General features: G+C 54.5%; 10 protein-coding genes across 10 annotated transcripts; 4 read left to right on the top strand and 6 right to left on the bottom strand.

Annotated features, from left to right (window-relative positions):
• Positions 1-485: 485 nt before the first annotated feature.
• EI97DRAFT_462664 (uncharacterized protein) lies at positions 486-1,694 on the top strand (the record flags this gene model as incomplete). The annotated part of the gene is made up of 2 exons (XM_033801290.1): positions 486-821; positions 1,020-1,694. 2 exons carry the CDS (start codon positions 486-488, stop codon positions 1,692-1,694), a joined length of 1,011 nt encoding a protein of 336 aa, XP_033649153.1.
• Positions 1,695-2,199: 505 nt separating this feature from the next.
• EI97DRAFT_387472 (Ribokinase-like protein) lies at positions 2,200-3,494 on the bottom strand (the record flags this gene model as incomplete). Its single annotated transcript, XM_033796122.1, has 5 exons — positions 2,200-2,353; positions 2,401-2,738; positions 2,789-3,130; positions 3,212-3,365; positions 3,427-3,494. The coding sequence occupies 5 exons, from the start codon at positions 3,492-3,494 to the stop codon at positions 2,200-2,202; spliced, it is 1,056 nt and encodes a 351-aa protein (XP_033649152.1).
• Positions 3,495-4,754: 1,260 nt separating this feature from the next.
• On the bottom strand, positions 4,755-7,035 carry EI97DRAFT_387507 (PAB-dependent poly(A)-specific ribonuclease subunit PAN3; the record flags this gene model as incomplete). Its single annotated transcript, XM_033796124.1, has 5 exons — positions 4,755-6,341; positions 6,456-6,553; positions 6,606-6,800; positions 6,841-6,912; positions 6,963-7,035. 5 exons carry the CDS (start codon positions 7,033-7,035, stop codon positions 4,755-4,757), a joined length of 2,025 nt encoding a protein of 674 aa, XP_033649151.1.
• Positions 7,036-8,334: 1,299 nt separating this feature from the next.
• On the bottom strand, positions 8,335-11,649 carry EI97DRAFT_437652 (uncharacterized protein). The gene has a single exon (XM_033799385.1). The coding sequence runs from the start codon at positions 11,575-11,577 to the stop codon at positions 8,419-8,421; it is 3,159 nt and encodes a 1,052-aa protein (XP_033649150.1). The 5' UTR covers positions 11,578-11,649; the 3' UTR covers positions 8,335-8,418.
• Positions 11,650-11,988: 339 nt separating this feature from the next.
• On the top strand, positions 11,989-14,097 carry EI97DRAFT_462660 (TFP11-domain-containing protein; the record flags this gene model as incomplete). Its single annotated transcript, XM_033801289.1, has 1 exon — positions 11,989-14,097. The coding sequence occupies one exon, from the start codon at positions 11,989-11,991 to the stop codon at positions 14,095-14,097; it is 2,109 nt and encodes a 702-aa protein (XP_033649149.1).
• A 1,346-nt stretch (positions 14,098-15,443) lies between these two features.
• EI97DRAFT_462659 (uncharacterized protein) lies at positions 15,444-16,838 on the top strand (the record flags this gene model as incomplete). Its single annotated transcript, XM_033801288.1, has 1 exon — positions 15,444-16,838. The coding sequence occupies one exon, from the start codon at positions 15,444-15,446 to the stop codon at positions 16,836-16,838; it is 1,395 nt and encodes a 464-aa protein (XP_033649148.1).
• A 937-nt stretch (positions 16,839-17,775) lies between these two features.
• On the bottom strand, positions 17,776-19,112 carry EI97DRAFT_462658 (uncharacterized protein; the record flags this gene model as incomplete). The annotated part of the gene is made up of 3 exons (XM_033801287.1): positions 17,776-18,589; positions 18,677-18,857; positions 18,908-19,112. 3 exons carry the CDS (start codon positions 19,110-19,112, stop codon positions 17,776-17,778), a joined length of 1,200 nt encoding a protein of 399 aa, XP_033649147.1.
• Positions 19,113-19,795: 683 nt separating this feature from the next.
• On the bottom strand, positions 19,796-20,497 carry EI97DRAFT_387490 (class I glutamine amidotransferase-like protein; the record flags this gene model as incomplete). The annotated part of the gene is made up of 1 exon (XM_033796123.1): positions 19,796-20,497. The coding sequence occupies one exon, from the start codon at positions 20,495-20,497 to the stop codon at positions 19,796-19,798; it is 702 nt and encodes a 233-aa protein (XP_033649146.1).
• Positions 20,498-21,261: 764 nt separating this feature from the next.
• On the bottom strand, positions 21,262-21,484 carry EI97DRAFT_387462 (mitochondrial 37S ribosomal protein YmS-T; the record flags this gene model as incomplete). Its single annotated transcript, XM_033796121.1, has 2 exons — positions 21,262-21,348; positions 21,398-21,484. Coding segments are annotated over 2 exons (174 nt in total), but the record flags the coding sequence as incomplete, so codon positions are not given.
• A 512-nt stretch (positions 21,485-21,996) lies between these two features.
• Positions 21,997-25,626, top strand: EI97DRAFT_437646 (uncharacterized protein). The gene is made up of 2 exons (XM_033799384.1): positions 21,997-22,469; positions 22,520-25,626. Exons 1-2 carry the CDS (start codon positions 22,106-22,108, stop codon positions 25,327-25,329), a joined length of 3,174 nt encoding a protein of 1,057 aa, XP_033649144.1. The 5' UTR covers positions 21,997-22,105; the 3' UTR covers positions 25,330-25,626.
• Positions 25,627-25,856: the final 230 nt, after the last annotated feature.

Genomic DNA, 25,856 nt, shown 5'->3' with positions numbered 1-25,856 from the left:
AGCAACAGGCGGACGCAGTGGCTGGCGTGCTCCATGGAGGTGGATGTGTGCTGTGGAGCAGACAATCAACGAGCGGGAGCAGGGTTTGTAGACAAACAGCACACAAGACACGGATGTCTTGCGGCGGTCTGAGCGGGAGCTGGTGGCGGGCGGTGGTCGTGGGGTGATGGTGATGGTGTGTGGGTCCAGAGAAAGTTGAGGGAGCGGAGAGAGTCGTCAACAGTTCCAGGCACGCTTTGGCCAAGTGTGGCACAGAGTTGTGGCGGTGCGGTCGAACCTCAACTCGATCCCGATATGAAGCAGCTGCAGCGGTTGTTTCGCCAACCTAAGAGAGCCCAGAAGTGAAACACTCAGGAAAGACGAGCCGTAGCATTCTGGACCAGCACCAGATATTTCGAAACGCTGCGCACACTGCCCGCCAAACACAGAGGTACTGCTCTCTTTCTCATACTTACCCCACCACATACACCTCGCTATTAGCTGCAATGGGAGTGAAGCGCTCACGCTCGAATTCTTTCTCATCCATAGACGCTCCAAGCTCGCCATCCGCAAGAGAAAGCTCAGTCGATGTCAAGATCGTCCATCTGGATGCCGACTCCGGGCTCTCAGCAAAAACTGTGGCCATGAAGTGCTCGCTCCCACCACACCAGCCCATGACATTTGGCACTTTCGAGGAGTACGATGTGCATTATCAGAAAGTGCATACGCATCGGTGTTCTGAATGTCATAAGAACTTCCCGGACGAGCACTTCTTGCATCTGCATATAGAAGAGAACCATGACCCCATCAAAGCTGCACTGAGAGAGAAAGGGGAGAAGACAGTAGGTCATGCTTTCATTAAGTTCTCATATGTCTCTATCTATTAATCCAGAAGCATGGTCCCACCCGTACCTAAAGTCCTGGTTCTCCAAACGAAGTGTAGAATTGCCATTCCGCTGCGTACATCTCCATATATGCCCCATTCGAAAAGCACCCTTTTCCAATCGCTCTCTATCTCCCAACTAACATCAAAACCGCAGTACTCCTGCCTCCTCCCCACCTGCCCCCGCCTCTGCCTCACCCCGCGCACCCGCCGCCTGCACTGCATCGACGCCCACGACTTCCCGCGAACCTACGACTTCTTCATCATAAACGACGGCATCGACCGGCGCAGCAGCATGCTCCGCGCCCAAAGACGACGACCATCTACCCTCGATTCGACTCGCCATGTCGGTAATGCTAGCGGAGGCAATTCAGACGAAGGGAAAGGGCGAAAGGGGAGGAAGAGATCGAGTACTGTGACTTCGGGCGTTATGGACATTGTCGTCGATGACGGAGATGGTGAAGACGGCGAAGCCCGCGAGGAAGGAAAAGAAGAAGATGATGAGGGTGTTGCAGATGCCGACGACGATAATGCCAAAACACCTCCCCACCTCTCTCCCACTTCCCCCACCCGAACTATCAAGCTCGGCGGCCGAGGCGGAATCGGCCTCGGACGCAGCATTCCCAGGCAGAGGACGCGAACACCACAAGCTTCGACGTCGACTTCGACTGCAGACCCACTAGTAGAGTCGAGCAAGACGACGGCGCCAGCAGACGATGCAATGGAAGGTCTAGCGAGCAGGATGTCGGCTTTGCAGTTTGTGCCGCATAGTGTACGGATGGCGCAGGGGAGGGGTAGGGGGAGAGGGAGCGGGCATGGTAGGGGTAGGTGAAGAGTTGAGATTGATGGATTGAGAGGGACATGCGACGGAGTAACGGGGTTAAGAGACCTACGACTTATGACGATACGACCCGATGGTGTGCGGATTGCAATTCAAATAAGGCCAGAGCCGGAAGACGGGGCCGGGAACCGGATCCAAGAATCATCGTTCAGAGGACCAGGCCTAACTGTTCCATCAAGAGATCACATGGAGTGCATGGGCGATGAAGACCCGCGAGGATGTATATCGCGAAGGCGATATTCGCGCTTCTTCTGCATTTTCTACTCTGTGCTCCTCCTCAACCGACCATCCCGAGTCTTACACCGTCGCACCGACGTGTTGAATACCCCGTCCCTTCCTCTGGGTCTACCTATCTAAGCACCCCACACTACCGTCCCATCCCCCGAACTTCACCATCATCGACCCGGCGCAAGCGGCCCGTCCCGGCGTGCCTCGCTCGCTCTCGCTCTCGTAGATTGTTGAAATACACGAGCATCTGCGCTCTTCCACAAAGCGCTCAGCTGCTAGGAGTGTATGTCTGCTTGGGGAAGGGGTACGAGGGGCCCAGTTCCTGGATGCTCAGCTTGGCGAGCCACTGGCCCATATCGATAGCCGTCCTGAGGTCCTTGCCTTGGACGATACCGGCAAGGAAGCCGCCAGCGAAAGCGTCACTGCGAGTGGTTAGAATCGTACGTGGGAAAGGGGTTGATGTACATACCCAGCGCCGTTGGTGTCATTGATCTGGTCGACGGAGATGGGGTGGACAGGCACCTCGGTGATATTGACTTCGAGATTCTCCTGCGCAACGGCAGCGATCGTGGGATCGGTTCCCTGCGTGAAGACCACCGTGCGAGGCCTCTTGGAGTTCTTCTTGGGGAGCTTAGCAACGGTCTTGGCAATTTCCTTGATGTCTGTGGAGTTGATGTCGTGAGTTGCCGCGAAGGCGGCAGCTTCGGCCTCGTTGGCGATGAGGATGTCGACGTACGGCAGGACCTCGTCGAGGGGATCCTTGAAGAATTGAGGGATGAAGGGAGCGGAAAGGTTGAGGATGAAGGGCTACGCATATTAGTACAGAGGAACCGTCTACTTTGAATTCAAAGACAAACCTTGTCCTTGCTAGCAGCCTCCTCGGCGAGCGCCTTGATAGCCGGCACGCAGACAGTGAGGTGGTAACCGCCAACGTAGTAGAACTTCGCATTCTCCACCAGCTTCCAGATCTCGGGCTGCTTCAGGTGGTCCAGCTTGTAGAGGTTGGCCGCAGCCAAGTCGGTGCAGAGCGAGCGGTTGTGGCCGGTGATAACGACACCGCAGCGGCCAGTGGGGGCCTCCTCGTCGTAACGGTACTCGGTGCGGACGCCCTCTTTGGCGCAAATCTCCTTGAGCATCTCGCCATACTTGTCCTTGCCAATGCAGCCAATGTACACGGTGGAGTCCGGGGGAAGAATGTACTATGAACCCATTCGTCAGCCGCAGTCCCAGTAACGAGGCTTTCGAAAAGAAAAAGCAGATTAGAATTCGGGATATCCTACCTGAGCGCCTCGAGCCGTGTTCTGAGCAGCACCACCAGCAATCAGTTTCGCATTGTGATTTTGCAGCAAATCCTCGTACAGCCCCATATGCTTCGGCTCGGCCAGAATGGCATCATTAGCCTTCAACCCGTACTTCTCGAGGAGCTTCTCATCTCTGTTCGACTTGTCAGCAATCCAGAGCAACAAAACGCTCCGGTAGTGCACCATTGACGTACCCAACACCCTGGATATCAAGCAGAGGATTCTCCAGGCAGAGAAGCTCAAAGTTTCCTTTCGCAGCCATCGTGTATCGTCTTGTTTGGCAGTGGTGGTGGTGAGGAGAAGCGGTGGTCGAGAGTAGTAGGAGAGTAGTGGGGCAGAGGAAAAATGGACGAGGGGCTGTTGCGAAGTCCGCAAGCGGGCGGCGCCATGCTGTTCCAGCTGGACCAGAGTAATAATAAGTCGGACCCAGGCCTGACCGCACGAAAGTCGCCGATGCCTGCACTCGGAATACCGACCGGAGGAATGCCATCTGATTCAGGACGAGAGGCTTCGCATTTTCCCCTTTTCAACGTGTCAAACGAAGGGGTCTCTTCGAGAATTGGCTGGTAGGAATAGTCCGGCGGTGACGAGACCGAGGGTTGGAGGAGATGACGTCCTAGGAATGCCTCACAGCTATACCGGTACTGCAGCATTCCATCTCCGACTGAACAACCTCTCCCGCACTTCCTCTCCCTGTACTGCAGGTTTCCACACCTACAATGTATCTAAGCAAGCAGCTACGAACTACTCAGGTTTTTCACCCCTTGCAATAGGCTATATAGCGCCTTTGTCTAGGCATAAAAATCCTTAAAGCACTATCCTTCCCAAAACCTAAACAGATGCGAGCAATTAATTTGCGCTCAACAGGTAATGCAGCCCAGAGGGGAAGCGGAGGCCCGAACTCAGTTGGGTGTGGAAGCAAGTGGTACAACTTCCCTCTTTCTCGTCTGGCGATATTTCTCAGGGCTCCCCGGGTCTGACAAGGCGAGCGAGATATGAAATACCAGAGATGGAAACATCACATACTTTAGACTGTTTATATTGTTTTTGCGTTCCCTATATAAGATGAGATAGAAACTCTGACAACACATTGCGACGCTACCCGCCAACGCTTCGTGATGATAATCCAACCGGCAACTTACTCGCCAGAACGTCCACAGCTTGTCAGTCTCGCAGCCCCTTCGATGCCTCATCAGGCTTCCGTCGGCACGCCGTCTCGCCCATTTCACTCTTAAAAGATTATACGGGAAGTCGCTCAGTTCTGGCTATGGGGCCCTCGGGAAGAGCTGAAAGGGAAGGGCGTGAGGTGTCGTTTGATTTTGGCCACGCAATGCTCGACCTGGAGAGGACCGGAAGACACGCGCTCTTCTCGTCCCTGCATCACAGCGTTCACGGACCGACGTGGAGCATGTCCATTGCGCCTTGGGCGTGCCCATACAGCGTTCCGCGAAACCAGAAGAGGAGGACGTGGCTTCTCACGTGGCCCAGCAGACGACGCCCCGTGAAACGGACGGCGTGGGTGCTACCTCGTCGCTGACGACCTGGAAGCCTTCAACAATTCCTGGAACGCAGACTCCGTCGCTCGTTTCAACTCCTTGTAGCTGACGATGAGAATGTTTTGTTCGTCCCGCGTAATGAGCGTTATCCTCTCGTCAGTCCCGGCATCCAGTTTGTTCAAACAATCCAGAACATGCGCCAGGTTTAACACGGGCCGACCGTTCGCATCCACCTGATGGAAGACGTAGTCTCGGAACAGTTTGAGGTAATATCTTTCACCTGTCTCCGACCACGACGAAGAAGGGTGGAACGCGTTACTACCAGAGCCGGCCAGTGACATGTCTACTTCTGGTCGCTCGATGATCATGTTGAGCTTGGCCATGAGGCGGACGATTCTGGCGTTCTCAAGCTCGCGGCTGAGGTGATGCGTGAGCGTGTCCTCTGCATGGAGATTGCTGTCGAAAACTGCAGCAAATTGGTCGGCGATACCTCCAAGAAAGTTGTCAATGTCTTTTGCCATGGTATCGCCTCCAGAGGGAGATGTAGGCGTGCCGGATGGCGGCTGCGGGCTGATGAGCCATTGAATACACTCTTTCAGCCTAGCAGTATAGCTACGACTGAGCTGTTCTATCGCCTTTGGGTTTGACTGGGCATTCGCATTGTTGTTAGCAATGCATAATATGAGACGCCCAAGTTGCACGAGGTCGTCCGCTTGAAGGTCGGAGATCGGGCGACTGTTCTCAGCGTGGATCACATCCATGATGGCACAAGCGTTCAAACGGACCCTGTTCTTCGAGGTGAGAATGACTTTGGATGGTGTGATGAGCCTTGCAGCCAAGCCGGCCCCATGTATAGCCTTTAGAGCAGATGCAATCTGCACAATGTATCCCCAGAGAACCTGCTCGGGGACAAAGTTTGAGGTAGTCTGTCGTCCGAGGAACCGGGGTGGCGCTTGTGCCGGCTTGAAGTGCTCCTCGGCCAGCGATTTGGAGCAAGGATGGTAATCCGTCACAACGATGAGAGAACTGTCTCCAAATGCGCGAGTCGTGAAGACGTCGTGAATGGTGACAACATTACCATTGAGAATCCTCTTCCAAGGTTGAACCGACCGAATGGCACTGTCACTGGTTAAGCGGAAGTTTTCGAGCCGCCTCAACGCGTACGTTCGTCCATCCTTGATTGAAACGGCTTTGTAGACCCAGCTTGGATAACCAAACAGAGACTGGCTTTTGTTCTGAACGGTGTCGAGGCAGACGAGGGAATGGTACTGATCAATGGGTGGCAGAGAAGAGTTTGGCAAGATCTGACGAGCTACTTCGGCTTTTTTCTGGAGTTCTTCGCGGAGGGCATCGGGGATGAAGAAGTCGTGTGCTGTCCGCTGGTACGCTAGTAAGTTCGTTGGTTGTGGCCCAGTAGGCCAATATAGATGGTACGACGGAGCAGATTGGAAGGTATTTGCATTCTGGAAGTAGGACGCCCCTGACATGCCAGTGGGATCTTGGGCATACGGATTCAGTGCAGCTGATTGGTGACCAGAACCGGTAAGGCCTTGCAGACTTGAACTGCTAAAGGGATCATAACCCAATGCAGATGCTGTTGCACTTGGATCGACCTAGAGCGCATGTTAGACTCAGTGGCGACGCTTGGCGAATGACAGGAACTTGTAGGGAGCGTTGGACTCCTCTTTGAGGGAATGGTCTGTGCTGGAGATATTTGTTGTACATACCAATTGACTGTCAAAGTTTTGAGGCACAAACTCCTGAAAGTCTTGAGCGTGCCAATCATGCGTAATTTCTTTGTTGTGTATGCTCGGCGTGCTTGTATCTACCGTGACGTCAGCGCAAATATGATCCCGCTATAGCAGAGATGTACATACTTGAGCGTTGCGACTTGGGCGTAAAGACGGCAGCATTCGCGGCTTTGGGGGATATAGCGCTCCCCCTGGCAGAAGGCGTCAAAGACCCGTTTGTGCTGGGTTGCAAGGGGGTGAAAGAAGGCGAGTCGACATTGAAGCGCTTCTTGGTATTCTCATTTTGATTCAGCTTGGAAGGATCATGGATATATGGGCATGCTGAAGAGGGTCATTATGCCAGTGCTCCCGGAACATTGACCGAGCCACTCACTGTTCTCGTAACGACAATGGCCATATATACTGACATTACGGCAGAAGGTGTTTTTGGTTTCTGGGTACCGGTTAGAGGTACACTGGGTTTGGCTACAAGCAGAATCTTACCACGCCCCTTCGGTCGAGGAGAAGATACTCCCCGCCGCGTATCTCCCGATGTATTGGAAAAGTTTCCGGCCATCCCTCTGTTCTTTTGTTTACCGGCAAGGGGACTCTCTGATGGCTGGACGCGCTCTCGGCCTGCACGGCTGGATTTAGGGGTCGCAACTTCGCCAGTACTAGAAGCGCTGGACGTAGATGCGGAAAGTGCAGCCCTGGACCCAAAACTTGTGGTATCCGATCCAGCAGGATCTTTACTCCATTGAGCCTTTGACTTCTTAGATTTTGGCTGTGAAGACTTCTTCGCGGTTCTAGGTGTGGTACTCTGGCGGCTTCGGTCCGAGGTGCTCTCTCTCGTGGGGACAGAGTCCCCAGATAGCGAAGTCACCCCAGGGCTGGATTCAAGTTGCGAGATATCAGAGAACAAAGTAGGCGTCGCATATAGTGGAGCAGTTAGGCTGGAACGTTGGACGGGCAGCGTCGCGAACAAGCGTGGGACAGCCGCCCACAGTCAGGCTTTGTTCTCAGGGGAGGGAGGGAGACAGGAGTTCGGAAGGTGTACTCGCAGGACACAGTCCCTACTGTTGTCAGAAATTGATTCACTATAATACATAATACAGGTGAGGTGGTAGAGACTGAATCATTCACAGACCAACAGCGCGACAAGTCGCGCATGGTACGGTGATGTAGGTAAGGTGGGGAAGATGTATCAGGGCTGTACCTTTACGGGCGACAACGTCGTTCTGCGAAGATTGGGATTCTTAAGGATAGTTTCTGCTCCGCATCCATTGAGGGTGCAATCCAAAACGCGCGAGGGGTGGTAGAGAGGGACTGGTGGTAGGTGTGTGTATCGGAGGAGCAGAAGTGGTGTGCAACCCAGCTCCGATAGTGTCACCCATCCGGGCCAACCGTGACCAGCTTGCCAAGTCTGATTGCCAAGCAGCAATGAATCAGCAAACACGTGCACCAACCTTGCATCAATCATTGATGACGTGCCCAGGCGAAAAAAGAGGAGCAACATTCCAGAGGACGGGCCGCTCGATTATTACTATTGTACTGACGTTCTGGGGCAGGCAAGGAGCGCAGGAGGATAAAATGAGGCTCCCAAGGTAACTCAGCTGGAGACATCTGCATGGTATTCATCTCATCATACTTGAGCTCGGTCTCCTAGAATCTGTGATTAATTATGAATTACAAGATACTACTGTGGTCTCCGGTAGGGGAGCAAGAACTATCGCCCTATCATCTAGTATATGCCCTAAAAACCCTATGCTCATCATATCTTAAATCCAACCCAGTCCCACTCCCCAAACCCAATGCTATGCGAATGCCATTGTACCCAGGTCAATGCTCGCTCAACCCGAAACTAAATGCAAAATCCAAAAAAAAAAAAAAAAAACGGACAAAACAGAATGAATCGCTCTCCAGGTTAAAAAATGTCCAGAGAGAGACCCAACACCTCCCTTCACATCACCCCATTCCTCCACTGGTCAATCATATCCCTCTGTTTCTGATCCATCGCAGCCTGCATCTGCATCTGCATAGGCGAAGGCGCAGCCATGGGAAGATTCATCATAGACGACTGTCTCCAGTCCATACCACCGCCTCCCATTTGCTGATACGGGCTAGCGGGCATCCCCATCATGCTCATATTCATATTCATGGCCATCATTTGCTGCTGTTGAAGGGGTGAGATGCCGTTCCCAGGGTACACGAAGCCGCTGACGGGACGTATGCCCATTCCTCCAGTAGCATATGGCGGTGCCATGCCCATGCCCATGCCCATGCCCATGCCCGGCAGGTTTGGATTTGGCATCGTCGGGCTGAACACCATCGAAGGAATCGTCCCGCGGGACCCCGGCGGTTTAGAGTTAACGCCAGTAAGCTTGTCTTTATAGGCCTGAATGTTGGCAGCAATCGTCTGTTCAGGTACTGCCTTGGTCGCGTCACTGACGAGGGGATGGTCGATAGTGCCGTAGCTCGAGATGCGATTGTTCCGCTCAATGCGTTCGGCGTCTTTGCGCGATCGTCTTGCAGCATCTTGATGGAGCAGGCTGCCGGGTGCAAGAGACGACATGAGCACCTCGTCGGATGTCTTCCGAGGCGTAATACTGTCATCGACCGGATGCGCTGCCAAAATATTTCCAAGGCTCATGGAACCTCGAAGAGGAGGTCGGCCGCTTAGAGGATTAGTCTCACCTCGCGCAAGTGCCTCGGCTTGTAAACGGGCACGGCGTTGCCCCAACGTCTCTTCTTCTCCTTCGTCGTCAGGAGAGGGCGATGGTTTGGGCTTTTCGCTGTCCTGAACGCCCAAAGTACTCAGCATCTCGGCAGCAAATTCTCCACTGACGGTGCTCTTGCGGACGCCTGGGTCAAGGGCATCATCAAGCGCTTGACGCTGTTTGAGTCGACGAAGTCGTTGTGCCAGGGTCTCTTCTTCATCTTCCTCCGATTCCGGCTGCAGATCGCCTCGAGTGGGAACAGCTAAATATTGCTGGCTTTGCGATATCTCAGGCATTTGTGTCCTTCTCTTGCTCGGGTCTGAAATAATAAGTCGGGTACGACGTTTACTAAGAGGTTCGGTGTCCTCTAGTTCCCTCTGTGCAAGAAGCCCTAGGGGCCTGTCCCAATCCGAGACGTGTTGACTCGCCCTGAGCTTCTTATTCTGTAGTTCTCCTCGGCCTGGATATAGAACTCCAAGGGGAACATCTTCGTCCGAATCCTCTTCGTCCGCGCCAAGCTGGGAGGGAGCTTCCCATGCCAGATGAACCTTTTGCGTCATTCGCTTCTTCTTCTCAATCTCACGGACAGCGTCCAACTCCAGCAGAGTGGAGCGGAGGCCATTAGACAGTTTCACAGCGGTGAGATTGCGGCTCTTCTGCTGCTCTTTCCGCATCTGAAGTTCTGCTAATAGCGTAGTAGGAGGCCCAAAGTAGTGGGGTTCTTCATCTTCTCCATTACTGGTTTCATCGACGTCCCGGTCGGATTGACCACCATCGTCGCCATTCAAAAAGCGCCCGGTGGGGTTGGTGTCATCCCCTGGTTCCGGACCGCGAGCATCACTCCTTGGGTCGTCCAATTCGTCAGCCAAACTCATCCGGCTTTCACTGGCTCGTACAGTAAGCATGTGGAGATCTGCTGAACTATTGCGCTTCTTCAACTTGTTCAAAGGATCCCCGCTGGAATTACGACGAGTATCAAGGAGATTGAGCGAGCTTCGGCTCTTCCTGGCATCGGACTTATCGACTTCCACAGCCTTCGAAACTCTTTTGGCCTTCCGCTCTGGAGCGTATACCTCTTTCCCTACGTCACCGACGATGGGGTGATCGGTGAAGGCGGAAACGGGCGCATGTGTAGAGGCTTCCAGGATGCTATCCAGAGTCTGTTCAGCTGATTCGCCCTTTACTTCGAACTCTTGAATAGGTGCGACACGGTCAAAAAATGCGCTTGCACGTAGCTGAGGGGGAATATTGGCCAAACTTTGCCTGCTTTTCCTATTAGGTAATGTCGACTCAATCCCAGTATTAGACAAGTGAGCGGACTTTCTGTTCTCCGTCTGCATCGCTTCCAGGAGCTGCGTTCGGCGCTTTGCTTGGATATTAGCGGGCGGGAGCCTCGACAATCGCTTGGGCAAGTTTAATGTTTGCGGAACAGGTGCAGGATAGAAAACCATGCCGTCCTCTGGAGGGGGAGGGGGCTGCAATAAAGGCTGCGGGGCCGGTTTGGGGAGCGATGAATTTCTACTGCCGTTCGGACTTAATTGTGACGGATCTTCCTCTGGCACGGTATCCGGACAATGAGCACCATCAAAATCCTGCCATAAACCTCGGGCTTGCTGGTAGGTATCTGTGGAAGCTGCTGTAGGTGGTCTATCGGGCAGCTCCGGATCAGGTATGATATGCGGGAAATACGAAGGATCTTTCTGCCCTTCTCCGTGTGCCTCCGTGGAAAAGCCTTCATCCATCTCTTTACGTATCTCCTGCGCGATCTGATCATACTTTTGAGTGAAGGAGGAGAGCGAACCATGGCTCTGCGCAACGGATCGAGGGGCTGAGATGTATGAGCGCGGTGATGCAGGTCCTTCCACTGGTGAGTGCGGTTCCTCTTCGTGTTGGTCCATATGGACCATTTGACCCAGCCGGGATGCACGAGATTCAGAGCGTTGTCGCTGAAGTGGTGGGTGGGAAGTCGTAGGCAGAGGAGCGGAGGAGACAACGGAGCCTCCAGGTGAGGTCACATATCCTCCGGGAGAGTATCCACCCCACCGAGCCGCGGTATTGACATCGACGATTGAGTTGGCATAGGAGCTGACCGAGGCATTGCGGCTTCGACCTGAAACCAACTTGGTTGCATCTTCTGAGCGCTCTGCGGAACGAAGTGAAGAGCGACGACTTTCCGCTAGCTTTTGTCCCAACTGTAACTTCCTGATCTCTTCTCCTAGATCTGAGCCAGCTTCGCTCATGCGTTCCGCCCGGTCCTCCAGCCGTTCTATGTTGCTGATGTATGCGCCTTGCAGGGATTGTAGGTCGGGGGTTGGATGATGGAGAGGGAGTTCTGGACTGATGGGAGACTGCAAGGGCGTGGGCTGCGAAACCGGCGATGGCTGCGAAGGCGGCGAGGCCATGGCAGTGTGAAAGAGCTGGCACAGAGCCCGCTAGAGCTTAAGGGTGCTGGTGTTGTGGAAAGCAGAAGATGAAGTCAAGTGTTTGGGTTGCACACGATAAGGAATTGGGAGTTTGACCATTGCTCCAATAATAGCAGCCGTCCTTCCAAGGTTCCAGCCATAAGGACCGGGCGGGTTTCCGCGGTTGACAGGGGCTGGTGGAGCGGAAATCATGTGACCTATAGCTTGGCAACGTTCTGCTTAGTCATGATTACCTCACACAAGGCCAAGGTTGTCGCGACTGAGCGCAATCCATCACACCACTTCACACTTCCACCTCGATCCTCCCCGCGCGTGTCATACAACCGTCACGGACCCTTTTGTCGCTCCATCTCAGCAACGTTGCAGGCGACAGGGCTGCCGAAGGTCAAAATGGAGCGGCAATCATTTCTGAAGCGGAGGGGAGACTTTGGTCAATCAGGCGACTCAAAGAAGGCGAAGACGGATGGAGCTCCCAAGATGTCGTTTGCTGAGAGGATGATGGCGAAGCAAGGTTGGAAGGCAGGCGAGGGTCTTGGAAAGGAGGGGACGGGTATCGTGAATCCCATCACGGTGCAAGTGCGGCCAACCGGAGTCGGTCTAGGAAGCGTCAAGGAAAAGACAGCGCAGCAAAAAGCGGAGGAGAAGCGGCAGGCCGAAAGAAGAGGGGAAGAGTACGAAGACTCGTCCGAGGAAGAGCGTCAGAAACGGAAACGGAGAAACCAGATCAGGAAGGCAGCCGGCGTGTCCAGTGGCGCCAGCACCCCCGGCGCGGGGCGAACGAAGAAGAAGTTCACTGTCGATGATATTCCCGAAGGCCTACAGGTTCCACCAAGTTTGCTTTCTATCACAGATGCCACGGGGAAGGAACCGAAACTTCTTACCGCAGACACACTCAGCCTCGGTGCCGCAGTCCCCGCCGAAACCACCGCCACAAAGATTGCGAAACGGGCGAGGATGGGTTTGGAGGCGTTCTCCTCCGCCTTCAACGACCTTGTGGAGGAAAGAAAGACTCTCGATTTCCAAGAGGAGGCGCTGTCGCGGGAGCTCGAAAAGATCGAGGAAGAGATCAAGAGGGCTGAAAGGGTAGCTGTCGCAACACAGGGTCTGCGCGAAGCACAAACATGGGAGGACGTCATCAGGCATCTGGAAGAGCTACAGTTGCAAGACTTGGGCTACGACCCGTCGCTTGCCATTGCTGCGATCCACCCTTTCTTCAAGGACATCATGTCCAAATGGGAACCGCTGGAAACCGTCCTGGAGAATATCGTTCTGGACCTGGAGAAGTTCCCGAATGTCATCACTCGCCCAAAGAACACCGACCGCGAAGATTTTGAAAAACTGCGACCGCAATCCACTACTCCGTTTGAAACGATGATGCGAGCGTACTTCTTACCGAAAATGAGGGCCGCGATTATGGTGTGGGATCCGTATAGAGAGTCACTCAGCCTGATCGCTGTGTTGGCTGCGTGGTTCCCGATTACACCGAAATTCATCCGGAGGAGTCTGCTCAATCAGATCATCACCAAATTGACTACGGCAGTGCAGGCGTGGAACCCGAGAAAGTCGATGAAGAAGAGACTAACTTCGCAGCTACCGGATCTAGTGATCCCGTGGGTTCCCTTCCTTCCTGGCCAGCATACCGACCCTCAGGCCGCTTCAGGGCTTCTTTCTGATACCAAGCGGAAATTCCGCGCGCTTGTCGATGCGTGGAGTCTGTCACGGGGACTGATTCCTGATCTGGAGAAATGGCGACGGCTCCTGGGCAACACCGAGTTCGATCGTGTCCTCATCAACTATCTATTGCCAAAGCTCGCGGAAACTCTCAAGCTAGACTTTGAAGTGAACCCCGCCGATCAGGACATGGAGCCCCTGGAATCGGTGTTGAAGTGGAAACCCCTGTTCAAGCTCGAGATCATGGGAGAATTGATTGCCGTACACGTCATGCCCAAGTTGCTGGCGATCCTGCACAGTTGGCTTACAGCCGAACCGTCGTATGCGGAAATTGGGCAATGGCTGGACTGGATCAAATCGCAGATACCAGCGGACATCAATGAACAGCCTGCAGTGGCGGCTCTATGGGAGGAGATGCTGATGCTAGTACATACGGCATTGGATATGGGAGAGCGAGCCAAGACAGATCTGCCATTACCCAAAGCTGTGACTGGTCTCGAAAGCTCAGTACCTGGGTCTCCTCGGCCGACGAAACCTGCTGTCAAGGAGCCGCCTGTTGCCGCGAGAACGGAGGTAGAAGAAGCCACCTTCCGTGATGTGGTAGAGTCTTGGTGCTCCGAAGAAAGTCTGCTCCTGATCCCGCTCCGCAAGGCACACGACTTAACGGGCACCCCACTCTTCAGGATCACTGCTAGTGCGGCGGGCCAAGGAGGAGTGGTGGTCTACATGAAGGGCGACGTGCTGTATGCGCAAAATAAGAAGGACAAGAATTTGTGGGAGCCGATGGGGCTAGAGGAGGCATTGGTGCAGAGAGCCGAAGGCAAATGAGGGCCGTATCGTCTTGTGAGAATCCTTTATTGAAGACTCGGCTCTTCGGAAGCATGGAAACATTTTCTCCTTTCTGCCATGTCCTCGAATTGCCAATGGTAAGCTCCGACCGCCTCCTTTCAGAGCAGATGCTTTTTACTAGCTCGCGCTAATTCAGGAGGATACGGGACATCTAGGGAGTCGGTCAGACGCATTCGACGAGCCTAATGGCAGGAGCGATGGATTTGTAGTTGTTTCGACACCGGCATAGCTACACAGGTTCCATGTTCGCGACAACGGTCGGATTCGTCACTTCAGGAGCTCCTCTGTGGTCTGCACATCCTACTTGCAACCATACGGACGATATGAGTCGCATGAGCCAGGATGTGATAGTCATGTCAACAGCAAATGGAAGCTTTGTTCAATCCGGTGTGACGACTAACGATGCTTTATCGACTGCTCCTTCGCTAATTCACGAACTGGAAGCCTCGAGCGACGAGTGGATGGTCTACTGGACTGTGGCTTGTGATGTCCCAGTCCGGAGAGATGGAGGCAATGTGATTGGCGTCGCACAACTCTGGGCGGGCGCTTACGGAAAATCAATGTCTTTCGCAAATCACACGATTTCACGCGATTTCACAGTCAAGCAAAACGTGCACTGCTCTCGTCTGCAGGGCCGAAAATCATGCATGCGGGTCGACCATGTCGCGCACTGTGTTGGAGCTCCTCACTGGCGAGGACGGACCCCCACGGCATCCCTCTGGCCGTTCAATGCTTCATGCGCCGAGCGGGGCTTGCTGATAATCTGGGTGTTTCTATGTTTTGCTGTTTTTCATGGCCCCAGCGTTCTCCATTTCCAGTTTCCCGTTTCTCGTTTCCCGCTTCCTGTGGAGTTGTGGCACGGTTCGCAGGTTTTCCTCCACCACCAAGTCGCTATCCAGATGGACCAGCATCACTCTGACACGCATCCGCATCTGCATCCGCCGCTCCTCTGCGGCGCAGATTATTGATCTCGCGTGGTACGGAGTTCCATGTACGATTATCATCTCTCGGTGCGGACTGGCCCGTCGCAGAGAGTGCCATGGCCGCCCCCGGCGGTTAATCGACGAGTGTGCCTGGCTGCAGCTTCACACCCCCCAGCACAACCTCAACTCCAATCAGCACGCCCAGCAGCCTCTCCCAGCCCTCGACCCCCGGACGCTGCAGCCCACCTGAGTTGGCCAGCGGAACAGTACATACAGACCCCCCAATCCTCATATCACCATGTCGCCAGCTGTTACACTTCGCACTTCATCCGGCTCCTCTGTGTGTCGCCTGTCGCTGCCGGCCCATTTGAGCGCCGCCTCAGATCAGCGACCCGCCCAACCATGCGGAGTGGGCTGTCCACGGCCTTCTCTCTGCTCCTCGTTGTCACCTGCATAGACGCTGCGCCGTACGATTTCAACTTCCTAGACAACTATCGCCGCCCCGCGCCCTCGCCGGAAGACGGACCTCCCGCGTCCGCCAACGCCTCGCGAAACAAGGCACTCCTTCCTGCTCAGATCTGCGCCATTGTCGGCGCCTACGTCCTCACAGTACTTATCTGGGGTGTGCTGCTCCTCACCGTTGGGAAGAATATGAGACGAAAGGCAGTGACTGCTCCAAAGGCTTTGGAGCTTGAACTCGTCACAGCACGACCTTCCGGCAGGACACCAGCATCGCCAGCCTCTGCAAGATCAGCGACATCCTGGTTCAAGAGGGGCTTCAGACCGAAATCAAACATCGATTCCGCCATTGGAAGCACAGAGTCTCCTGTGGTGCAGTCTCCGGCTTCATTCGACCAAAAGGTCATTGAAGCCGACCGCGACCGCGCTCAAGCAGAGATGGAGCGTCTGTACGCGGCCGTCATGGAGCATGACAGGAAGAAGTCCTACTCTCAGATCAGCAACGACGAGACCGAACTTAAGGAGAGGCGCCCACCGAGAATCGACACGAGTCGAGCATCAGTGAGCTACTCGAACCCGGCCTCACCCGTCCGGGCCATCTATCCTCCAGGATACCACAGCGGCGCCCCAACCGCTCCTCTCCCACGAGACCGAGAAAGACTACGAGATCAACCCCCAGCAAGCCCTCGCAGCATCCTCTCCAAGAAATCCACCACATCCAACGCCTCCACCTCGACCAACAAAGCCCGCTTCAACCTCAAAAACCTCCGCATCTCCAGCCCCATGCACAACAACACCCACACCAAATACCCCGACCAAGGCTCCGACGACGAAGCCCGCACCCCCCTCTCCCCCCGTTTCCACTACCCCGGCGCAAGAACCCCCTCGCAGCAAAACTCCCCCACCACGCCAGGCGACCTCGACGCCTACGAACAACTCGACGAAGTCCAACCTCTCCCAAACCCAGCACCCCAACGCCTGAACTCCTACTCCTCCGACGCCCCTTCCTCCAACAATAAATCCCCATCCCGATCCGCAACCGCCGGCACCACGTCCAACGCCCTCCCTCTCCGCGGCTACACCGAGCCCCTCAAATCCCCGGACCTCCGCACCACGGTGCTCGATCGCCGTATGGACAACTTGTCGCTCGCGTCGCCCAAGACGGGCGTGCCGTTCACGCCGTACTCGCCGTACATGCCGTTTACGCCCATCACGCCCGTGACGCCGCATCTGGTGACGCGCAAGGAGAGGAAGAGTCGGCAGGGGAGGAGGATGGTGGGGCGGGAGAAGGAGGAGTTGGTGCAGAGTCCCAAGGAGATTTTTGGGGATGCTTGGTAGAGGATGTAAAAGGCGTTGAAGGGGGGAAGGGAAGGGGTTTGAGTTGTTCGATGGTGACGGTTTGATGGTTAATTCTTTCTACTTTTTTGATTCTGTTTTTCTGCTGATTAACTTCTTGAATATGGGGTTTGCATGGCTGTCAGTGAGCGAGCGGATTGATGTGATGCATGGAAGTAAGTGGGCAGCTGGGTTTTGGGGGAAGAAAAGAACATCCGTGATTCAATTGTCAAAGAAGGGTGCTCTTCATACTTTAAAGTATACTATTATTTATTATCATGATGACTTCGTTTATGAATATAGGACCTGTAGTACACTTCCCACTCCTTTCTCTGTCTGCCTCGCAGAGTGACTGCTCGCTTTCTGATGTACTGCCGAAGGGTTTTGTAAATTAATGGATGGAGTCAAAGAGGGAGTGAGAGGTGGACGTCCTCTTTAGGAACGATGAAGATGATTTAAGAAACGATGAAGATGATTCTACTGTGATTATCCTGGGTGTAGACATTAAATCAGGAAAAATGATGGGAGTATTGATATCAGTGTAAATCTTCTCGATCTAGAAGTTGCAGACGCGACGAGGTAAATATAAAATATACGTATGTGTCGATATTTAACTATTGCAAATCTTTGCTCCTAGGGTATATCCCTCCCTCTTCCTCTTCTTGTTCCTCTTCCTCTTCGTCGTCATCTCTTCTTCCTCTTCTTCCTCTTCTTGTCTGTTTTCCTTCGGCGCGAAATAGATTTCCACAGAATAGGGACGTGTATACAAGCATAACGCTTGGGGGATGCAAAAACAACGAAGCGAAAACGCGAAGTAGTGAGGCAGAAAGAAAAGGTAAACAAATGTGAAACAGGGATTCAAGCGATGAAAGAGCCTCGGAGGGCAGAACGAGCAACACAGACAATCCCCCCTCCAGCCACACTCATTACAAGATCCCCATCAAGGCGCCTCATACACATTGCCCTGCGGCGGCCTCTGCATCCCCACCTGCTGCGGTCCCGGCGACCCCGGCGGAGGCACATACCCACCCTGAGGCATCTGCACCGCATTCCCACCCGCCTCGACAATCCCCTCGGGCGGCGCCGGACTCCCCGGCGGCGGCGGTGCGCCCGCGCCTGCATTCCCCATATGCGCCCACTTTCCCTCCTCGGACGCAGGACCGTAGTAGCCTCCCGACGGAGGAACAGGAGCCGCCGCATACCCTGGCAGCGGCGAGCCGTAGGGAGATGGACCAGCGGGACCGCCAGGTTGCGGTTTATACTCTGCGACGCCTGGGGCGGGGCCCGCGAACCCTGGGGCGCCGGGAGTGCCTGCGGCAGGTGTGGAGGTAGAGGCGGCGGATTTCTTCCGGTTGCGCATGACGAGGAAGACGAGGCCGAAGGCGAGGGCGGCGAGGACGACGACGCCGCCGACGACGCCGCCGGCGATGGCGCCGACGTTTGTTTTGGATCCTGTGTCTGAGGGGGTGGAGGTCGAGGTTGATGTGGTTGAGGAGGAGGAGGTAGGAGCGGAGGATGTGGTTGGGGAGGAACGAGAAATGGTGGGAAGGCCTGTGAGACGCTGGACGGAGGAGGAGTCGCCGGTCGGGTCGGTGACGGCATTGGGGGCGTCGGAGATGTCGCGGCTGGCTTGGTTGGAGTGGGTGCGCCAGGCGGAGATGGTCCAGGACGTCGAGGCGCAGCCGTGCTCGGTCATGACGGTCGAGGCGTAGACGTAGCGCCATTCGTAGCAGAAGGCGGCGGAGGATTTGGTGCTGGAGGAGAAGGGTCAATATACATACTATGGTATGTGGGAAGTGGGAAATGTTGGGAGGGAAGATGGGGGTGAGAGGAGGACGAACCATTTCGCTATCATGTCGTCGGACAGGCAGGCGCCGGTACAGCTGGCCATGTTGGCCGAGTTGACGCAGGACGTGTAGAGGGAGCATGTTGAGATTGCGGCTGGGTCGCAGCAGCCGTGGACGCCATAGAAGGTGTTTGTCGCGCAGATGTATCCCGGGTCGTTGCAGGTCAATGAATCGGCTGAATAGACTGTTAGCAGATGTTTGTCAAAAGGGGTCTACAGCACTCACTCTCCACCCCAGAGATGTAACCGCATGTGCTGTCGTCCGCTCTCCTCACAAGTTCCATAGCTCCCATCCTTGGGCCCTCGGTCGGAGCAGGAGTCCAATTGTCGGGTTCAGGGATAACGAGCGTAGGGTCCGGTCCCGCCCATGGGAACGCTGCCGCTGAGACGAGGGCGGGCGCCAGAAAGGCGCATATTGAGTACTGAAACATTATGTAGACGTGACGATAACGACAGCGAAAACAATATCAGACCATTGACTGTTATGAGACGAAAAGATCAACCTGTCTGATGCAGTTGAAGAAGAATAGGCGCGGGACTTGAAGAGAGGAGCGCAAACACGAGGAAATTTCCGGGGGAGCTGAGGTCAAGTACTCTTGCAGGGGAAACGAACGAACAAACAAACGCGATAGGAAAGCCGAACCTCAAGCTGAGTCCCTGCGTGGATCAGTGCGCGAATCACAGAGCCGTCTTCCCGCCATGGTAGGCTGCCCCAGGCACAAGGGCGCAATGACAGCAAGTCAAGATGAAGCCCAGGACCCGCGCTGACACTGATGAGGAAAAGCATCCCAAGACTGTTGGGCTGTGAATGGCCCTTCACGCGATTGGAGCACAGCCAGCCGCACGTATGGGGGCTGAGAGTTTGGGGCTAGTGAGCCCCTTACCAGGAAAAGCATGGTGTGCTGTGTTGTGAATGGTAAAAATAGTCCCTATAATGAACAACTCGGATGATCCGGGGAGACATTCTTCGGAGGAGAAGGACAAGCACCGGTCAAGGAGAATACGGAATTTCAGTGGGATCTATACCATTGGTATTCCCTACTCCTTGAAGAACACCTCTCATGTCCTCAATGGCAGCAACCATAATGTCATCCCACCCTCAAGTTTATTATTTTTACTCTTTCGAACCCCATGCATCATCCTGACCCCCCTTCTCAAACTCGACAATCTCCGCCACCCAGTCTGCGTGCTCCTTGCCAGCCAAAGACTCAACCACGAACAAGCTCGTGTCGATTCCCGAAGTGACTCCACCCGCATTGACAATCCTCACACCAGCATCCGTAACTCCCGCGTCCACCCATCTCTTTGCAATCACCGTGGTTTTGGAATCTTCCCCTGCAGCTTCATCCGCCATCTGTTTGCACAGATCGTAAAACATGTGGTGCGTCGTTACGGTGCGTCCAGCCAGGATTCCAGCCCCGGCGAGCAAGAGTGCGCCCGTACACACCGACTGGATAACTCTCTGGCCGGCTTCCTGTCGAGGTGGGAGGGAAGCGAACTCCTGAATCAGACTGAAAATGGCTTTTCCGTCCTCTGTCTTGACCAGCTCGAGGATCGGATCCGGGGCAGCGCCGGGTACGACCAAGAGATCGTAATTCTTGAGGTTGGCCCGGATCTCTTCGAGCGAAGCGTCCGGCACCAAGGTCATGGCATTGTCTCCCACTCTAACAGAGTTTTGGCAGGCGAATGTCGTGGTTTTGAATATCTGGGTTTTGAAATCAGCGGCTCGACAGGAGTAGATTTCCAGAGGCCCGGAAAAGTCGACGATGTCGGCGCTGGGGTACAGCAAGACTGCGACGTTGTAGGGAGGAGCCATTCTGGACTGAAGAATTGTAGAAGGTATTCAGGTAGGATGAGGAGAGCGCAAAGGTGAGCAGGATTAGAAGATAATTGCGACAACTCTTGCGACTCTTTAGATGTAGTCGATATCACGGCTCGGCTGTTTTCCCCTCACCGTATCCGCGAGAGCGTGGATTCCTTTTAGCAACCCTTGGCACATAAGCAGCTAAGCCGTCTGCGATTTTGTGTACTCGGTGCCGGTGTCACATTCAACAAGCTGAGAAGAAGGCTCACCGCCATCGCCAAAGGTCGGCAATTAATTCCTTTGGGAAAACATGTCAACAGAAGGAATGATTTGGCGAATCGAGGAGATAGTCCAGACGTTTGCTGTGCTCTCGTGTTGTACAGAAACCGCCCATCGGGAAGTCCAGAATCGCGAGTCAACTGAACTGAACAGTTGCAATCACGGAAGGAGAACTCGCCGTTGTGCAGACGTCATCGTATTTACACATAGAATATCGTCACGGATGTCGACCGGTAGGGCATCGGTGGCCTGCTCTAGTCGCATCCAGTCCATCGGGCGGTATCCATCGAAACTGGCAAGACCGCAATGCCATCCCGCTCTTACTACAGATACAAATGTACAATGGTATATCCACCCCAAAGCGCTGACCCAATGAATCATGCCATATATTTGGCTTGCTGTCTCCTTCCAGTCTAAACTGTTTTCCAGTCGCCGAGGAAGGAAAATGACAGTATCTGATAATGTACAACACGAGCGAAGGAATTATCGTAGATGGCTTAGTCGCGCTTGTGAGGTCCTTTCATCTTCGGATACATCCGCGAGAGGTGGTAATTGATGTTGCTCTTCTTCATGTTCTGGTTCCTCTTTAAAGGTGTCAGTGAGGGTTGGTCGGGGTTTCCAGAAGGTCCATACCGGTGCATCCATGCATGCTCTCAACTTCTGCTCGAATTGTGCGCATCCTTGCACGCTGTATCCCGATGACGCCCAGCAACCTATCACCCATCAGCCTTCCTGTCCCTTCTCATATTCTCATCTGATCCGGGGAATGGTGGCAAGCCAGGTGCATGCGGAAGTCTGCATGCTGCGCCCTTCCCTTGCCCTCCCATTCCTCCATCCAATCTCCCCAAAATGCTATGAGATGCGCATACCCAATACAGACGCCATTACACCCAAACATGGGTTCGTCTCCGGTTTGTTCGGTCGACGAACACGAAGCTTTGGCAGTGGGGGAAGACCACGGTTGGTCACCGACTTTGCAGTTGTCGCACCGGCAGCAGGCTTTGGAACCATTGTGCGGGAAATTGGATGCGACAATTGAATAGGATGCGGTCAGTACTGGAGTCGGAATATAAGGCGTATAGGGTGTGCAGTGATCCATGAAGTCGCGATATCTCTGCAGTCCAAAAAGTCGCGGGGCGCTAAACCATAATCGGACCGTTGCTCTTGTGCACGGACATCTCTCTCTGTTTGTTGTTTACCCACGAGACTCGCACCGCGGCCTTCAATACAACCAGGAACCTCACCTCTCGAGTGCGGCTAGGAGTTTGGCGTCGAGGATCTCTTACTTTATCTTTCACGGCTTATTATACCCTAGTATCATTCACTGGATATTCTCCGCCAATGCCGACTTCACCGCGCAAAAGCGCGCCCTCGACCTTCGAGACAACATGGACCGACTCAGATGCAACCGCGTTCGACCCTGCAGCTCTACCTGTGTCCAAAGCCCCGCGCGCATGGGACCGCAAGCCTGAGAAAGTCGTTCGCGGTGACGGGAAGGAAAAGAAAGTCTGGCGCAGATACGCGACGCGCTCGTCGACCACAACCGTTGCGCCTGACGACGAGGAGCTTGATTCGCGCGCAAGAGCTGTGAAGAGATTGCAGAAAGTGAAGCCTGCGGATATGGAACTCATTCCTGCGAAGCCAGACGGGAGAAAGCGCGCTTTCAAGGGCACGCGGTATGATCGGAGGAAGAGTGTTCTGCCCCGTAGGTTCTCTGCGCGCCATTGGAGTTGCGCCATTTCTGATAGGTTGTAGGGAAGCGAACTTTGGGACGCGACACTGTCGGCGATGAAACTGAGCCTGTATCTGTGGATGAGGAAGCTGTGGATGGGGTGGAGGGCGCGACGACCGAGGATGCCAACAGCGGCTCAGAAAGCCTGGAGAAAGATGAGCAGGAACAACCCTCGACACCGCAAAACTTGCAAGACGAGGATAGAACAAAGTCGTCATTCTCTGTCACAGTTGAAGAGCGGGAAACCCAACTATCGCCGGGTGCACTTGAGAGGGGTAGGCAAGATAGGGAGGAGCAAGCGCAGGCAGCATCAGACTCGGAAGCGAAAGAAGACGTTTCGCCTACCATGCCTGTCTACTCGCCTCGGAAGGCCACCCCTCGTAGCCCTGGGGAAACAGACTCTGGCCTTGAAGGTCGCATGAAATGGCGTCCTGACGGCCTGGGCGAAGAGATGGAGATGCGCCAAAGTGCTGAATCACTCGGAAAGGCCGACAGCAATACAGTACAAACCGAAGCTGAAGCGACCGACATACAAGATGCAGGACTCGAATCGCAAGAAGCGGAAACACCTTTTGCGCAAGTGGATCTTGTAAACGACGCTGTTGAACCTGATAATTCCACAGGCGTGGTACCAAAGGTCGCGGAAGATGAGAATATGGATCTGCCTAGATCCGTTCACTCGTTGACGACAACGGACCTTATTATACCCGGTGTCTCAGAGCCGCAGCTGGAACCCTCCAATGGAGTCACTGTCCCTGAATGTTCGGAAAATGTAGTCGACGAACTGAGTGGTGACAAGAACCTCGGGATGTCTGAGATCTCATTTCCTGTAGATGCATTTCACACTCGACCTATATTGCAGCCTGGCGATATAGAACTGACCGCCCAGTCATCTGATGAGGATGTCACCGAAGCGTCCATACAAACGGAGATAACACGCAATCTGGACGAGTTGACCGCACCTGCACCTGAAGATACAGCCACTCCGATTGCCTCCACAGAGCAGTCAGAGTTGCCTGTCGAGGCACCAGCTACAGCCGACTCTGCAAGTGAGCAGCCCAGCGAGACTCCACCTCAAGAGGACCGCCAAGTACTCCCAACTACATCAACATGGCAAGATGCCATGGAGCTCACTTCCGAAACGCCTGAGGATGCCCTGGCCACCACCCCCGTCTCGGAAGACAGCGAAGTTCAGCCCGAGATCAAAGCTGCAACCACCGCCCTATCTGATGATATCACAGATGGCCTCAGCCTCACTCCATCCATCCCTGTAATAAAAGCTCCGGAGAAGAAGCTGTTATCTCCTCCTCCCCCGCCACAAGCGGACTTCACGGAAGAAACGACAAGCACAGTTCTCCTAGACATACTCGACGAAGACACCGCCATCCTCCACAACTTCCTGAGCAAAGCCGCAGCCAGCAAAGCCAACAAAGCGGCTATCATCACCCGGCGCACCTCTCTCCAAAACCGGCGGGACTCCGACGCTGTGCGTCAGGCGCTAGCCTCACCCCGAAAGATACTGGAGGATAAGGATCCCAATTCTCCCTCCAAGCTCGATAATGATGCCACGCTTGACCTCACACAGACGCTGACACTTAGCATGAATCCGGAAATGTCTGGTTCTCCTCTTGCAAAACAGGGCGCAGTACCGGAAGAAGTGGCAGTAGAAGAGGGAGGAGAGGCGGAATCTCACTCTTCGACTACCTCCTCTCGCCGGTCTACGCGGACACGCAAGTCCCGCATTCCTCCTCCAGCATCATCCCTTCAGATCCCCAAGAATATTGCTCTCCGCCGCACCGAAGGCGGCGAGCCGATTGTCCTCAAGAGAACGGAGGCCCAAGAGTTGGGTCTCTTGACGCGCGCGAATACACGGAAGAATAAGCAGGGTGCTGTTAGTGTGGCGCTCCGATTGCTGAAGTTGGCGCAAACCGCGAGTGGGAATGGGAGTGGGTCAGCGTCACCGGCGAGCGCGGGTTCTGGTAGCGAGGAAATGAAGAATTCGGGAACGGGGAAGAAGAATGTGCGGTGGGATGAGACACTGGCATATTACCGGGAGCATTCAGAGACGATTGCGGAGGCGGAGAGTTTGGCTACGCCGGATGAGTTGGCGGGTGATGGGGATGAGGGGGTCCCGAAGGCAGTGGTGAAGAAGAAGGTCAGGGTGGTAAAGGACAAGGAGAAGAAGGAGGGGACGACGCAGATGCAAACGCCAAGAGGGAAGAGGGTGCGGAATCTGGGGGGTGTAAATGGCACGCCTGCAAAGGGTCTTTTGTCTCAGGCCGATGGGCTTGCAGAGGGCAAAGATGCCGCATCGGCGACGGCGGAAAAGGAGAAAGAGAAGTTGCACCGCTCTTCCAAAGCAACTGCAGGAACTACGAGAAAGATTAAGAGACATCCCGTAGGCAGTCTGGATTCCGCCGATACCGCTACTACACCGATCTCCCAACTCCCCGAAGAAGCCGCAGACACCACATCCGCCAATTCCACCCTCACGACCCCAGCTCCCACAACCCAAGCGACCGCCCTCCCCAAAGAACGCAAATCCCGCCTCGCCGCTCCTCGGAAGGTCAAACTACCGCTCCCGTCTTCCTTGCCACTGATATCTTCGGCTTTGCCGCCTGTGCCGCCATCTGTACCCGTCCCTGTTGATGGTAAGGAGAATCAACAAGGTAGGAGTCTCGGAATAGGGATCGGGAGCGGCACTCCGAAGAAGGGAATTAAAGTCGTGATGCCTGCTCCCGGTGCTGAGGGTTTGGCTTCGTCCGTGCCGGCGCCGGGGTTGGGGGTGGAGGGTGGGTTGGCCAGACGGAGGGTTGGAAGGAGGGTTGTTTGAGTGGGGAGGGTTGGCAGTTGGACATGGATAGGAGTGATGAATTGTGCGTCTTCTCTCTTCTCTGTGCTTTCTACCATCTCCGTGAGCGTTTTGGTGGCTAGGAGTATAGCTGTCTTTTACACGGCAGTACGACATCTTCAGGCGTTTGGTGTATGTGCGTGTGCATCTGCGTCGGCGTTAGTGTGGTGGCAATGAAGGCTTTTTGTGTGGCTGTTAGCATGGCGTTTTGGAAGGCAGGGAGGTGGTAGATGTCGTAATTACGATAGTGTCGAGTGAGATAATTAGATGTGATAGTACCGTTTTTCACCTTTTAAGTGGAGGTTGTGTATGGGTTAAGGGAGTGATGATTATTGGGGTGGCGGGGATGAGATGGCAGTGCGTCGTTGATGTCGTGATATTTTGTGTGTACAAGGTATAGGAATGGCAAAGTGGCGTTAGGCGTATCACCGCATTTAAGGGGGCCTGTGTGAGAGTGACACTGCAGCAGTATGTTTGATGCCAGATGTGGGAAGCTTATACGGACACAA

Source organism: Westerdykella ornata, assembly GCF_010094085.1.
Source record: "Westerdykella ornata strain CBS 379.55 unplaced genomic scaffold EI97scaffold_53, whole genome shotgun sequence".
NCBI lineage: Eukaryota > Fungi > Ascomycota > Dothideomycetes > Pleosporales > Sporormiaceae > Westerdykella > Westerdykella ornata.
Note: the sequence above shows the minus strand (reverse complement) of the source record. Positions and strands in the feature narration are given on the sequence as shown.

What these genes read in the sequence shown, in the direction of transcription:
- EI97DRAFT_437646 (XM_033799384.1), top strand. Translation starts at nt 22,106, where the DNA reads ATGCCGACTTCACCGCGCAAAAGCGCGCCCTCGACCTTCGAGACAACA. An exon ending in GAGGAAGAGTGTTCTGCCCC is followed by an intron (nt 22,470 to 22,519) that starts GTAGGTTCTCTG and finishes GATAGGTTGTAG; the next exon opens with GGAAGCGAACTTTGGGACGC.
- EI97DRAFT_437652 (XM_033799385.1), bottom strand. Translation starts at nt 11,577, where the DNA reads ATGGCCTCGCCGCCTTCGCAGCCATCGCCGGTTTCGCAGCCCACGCCC.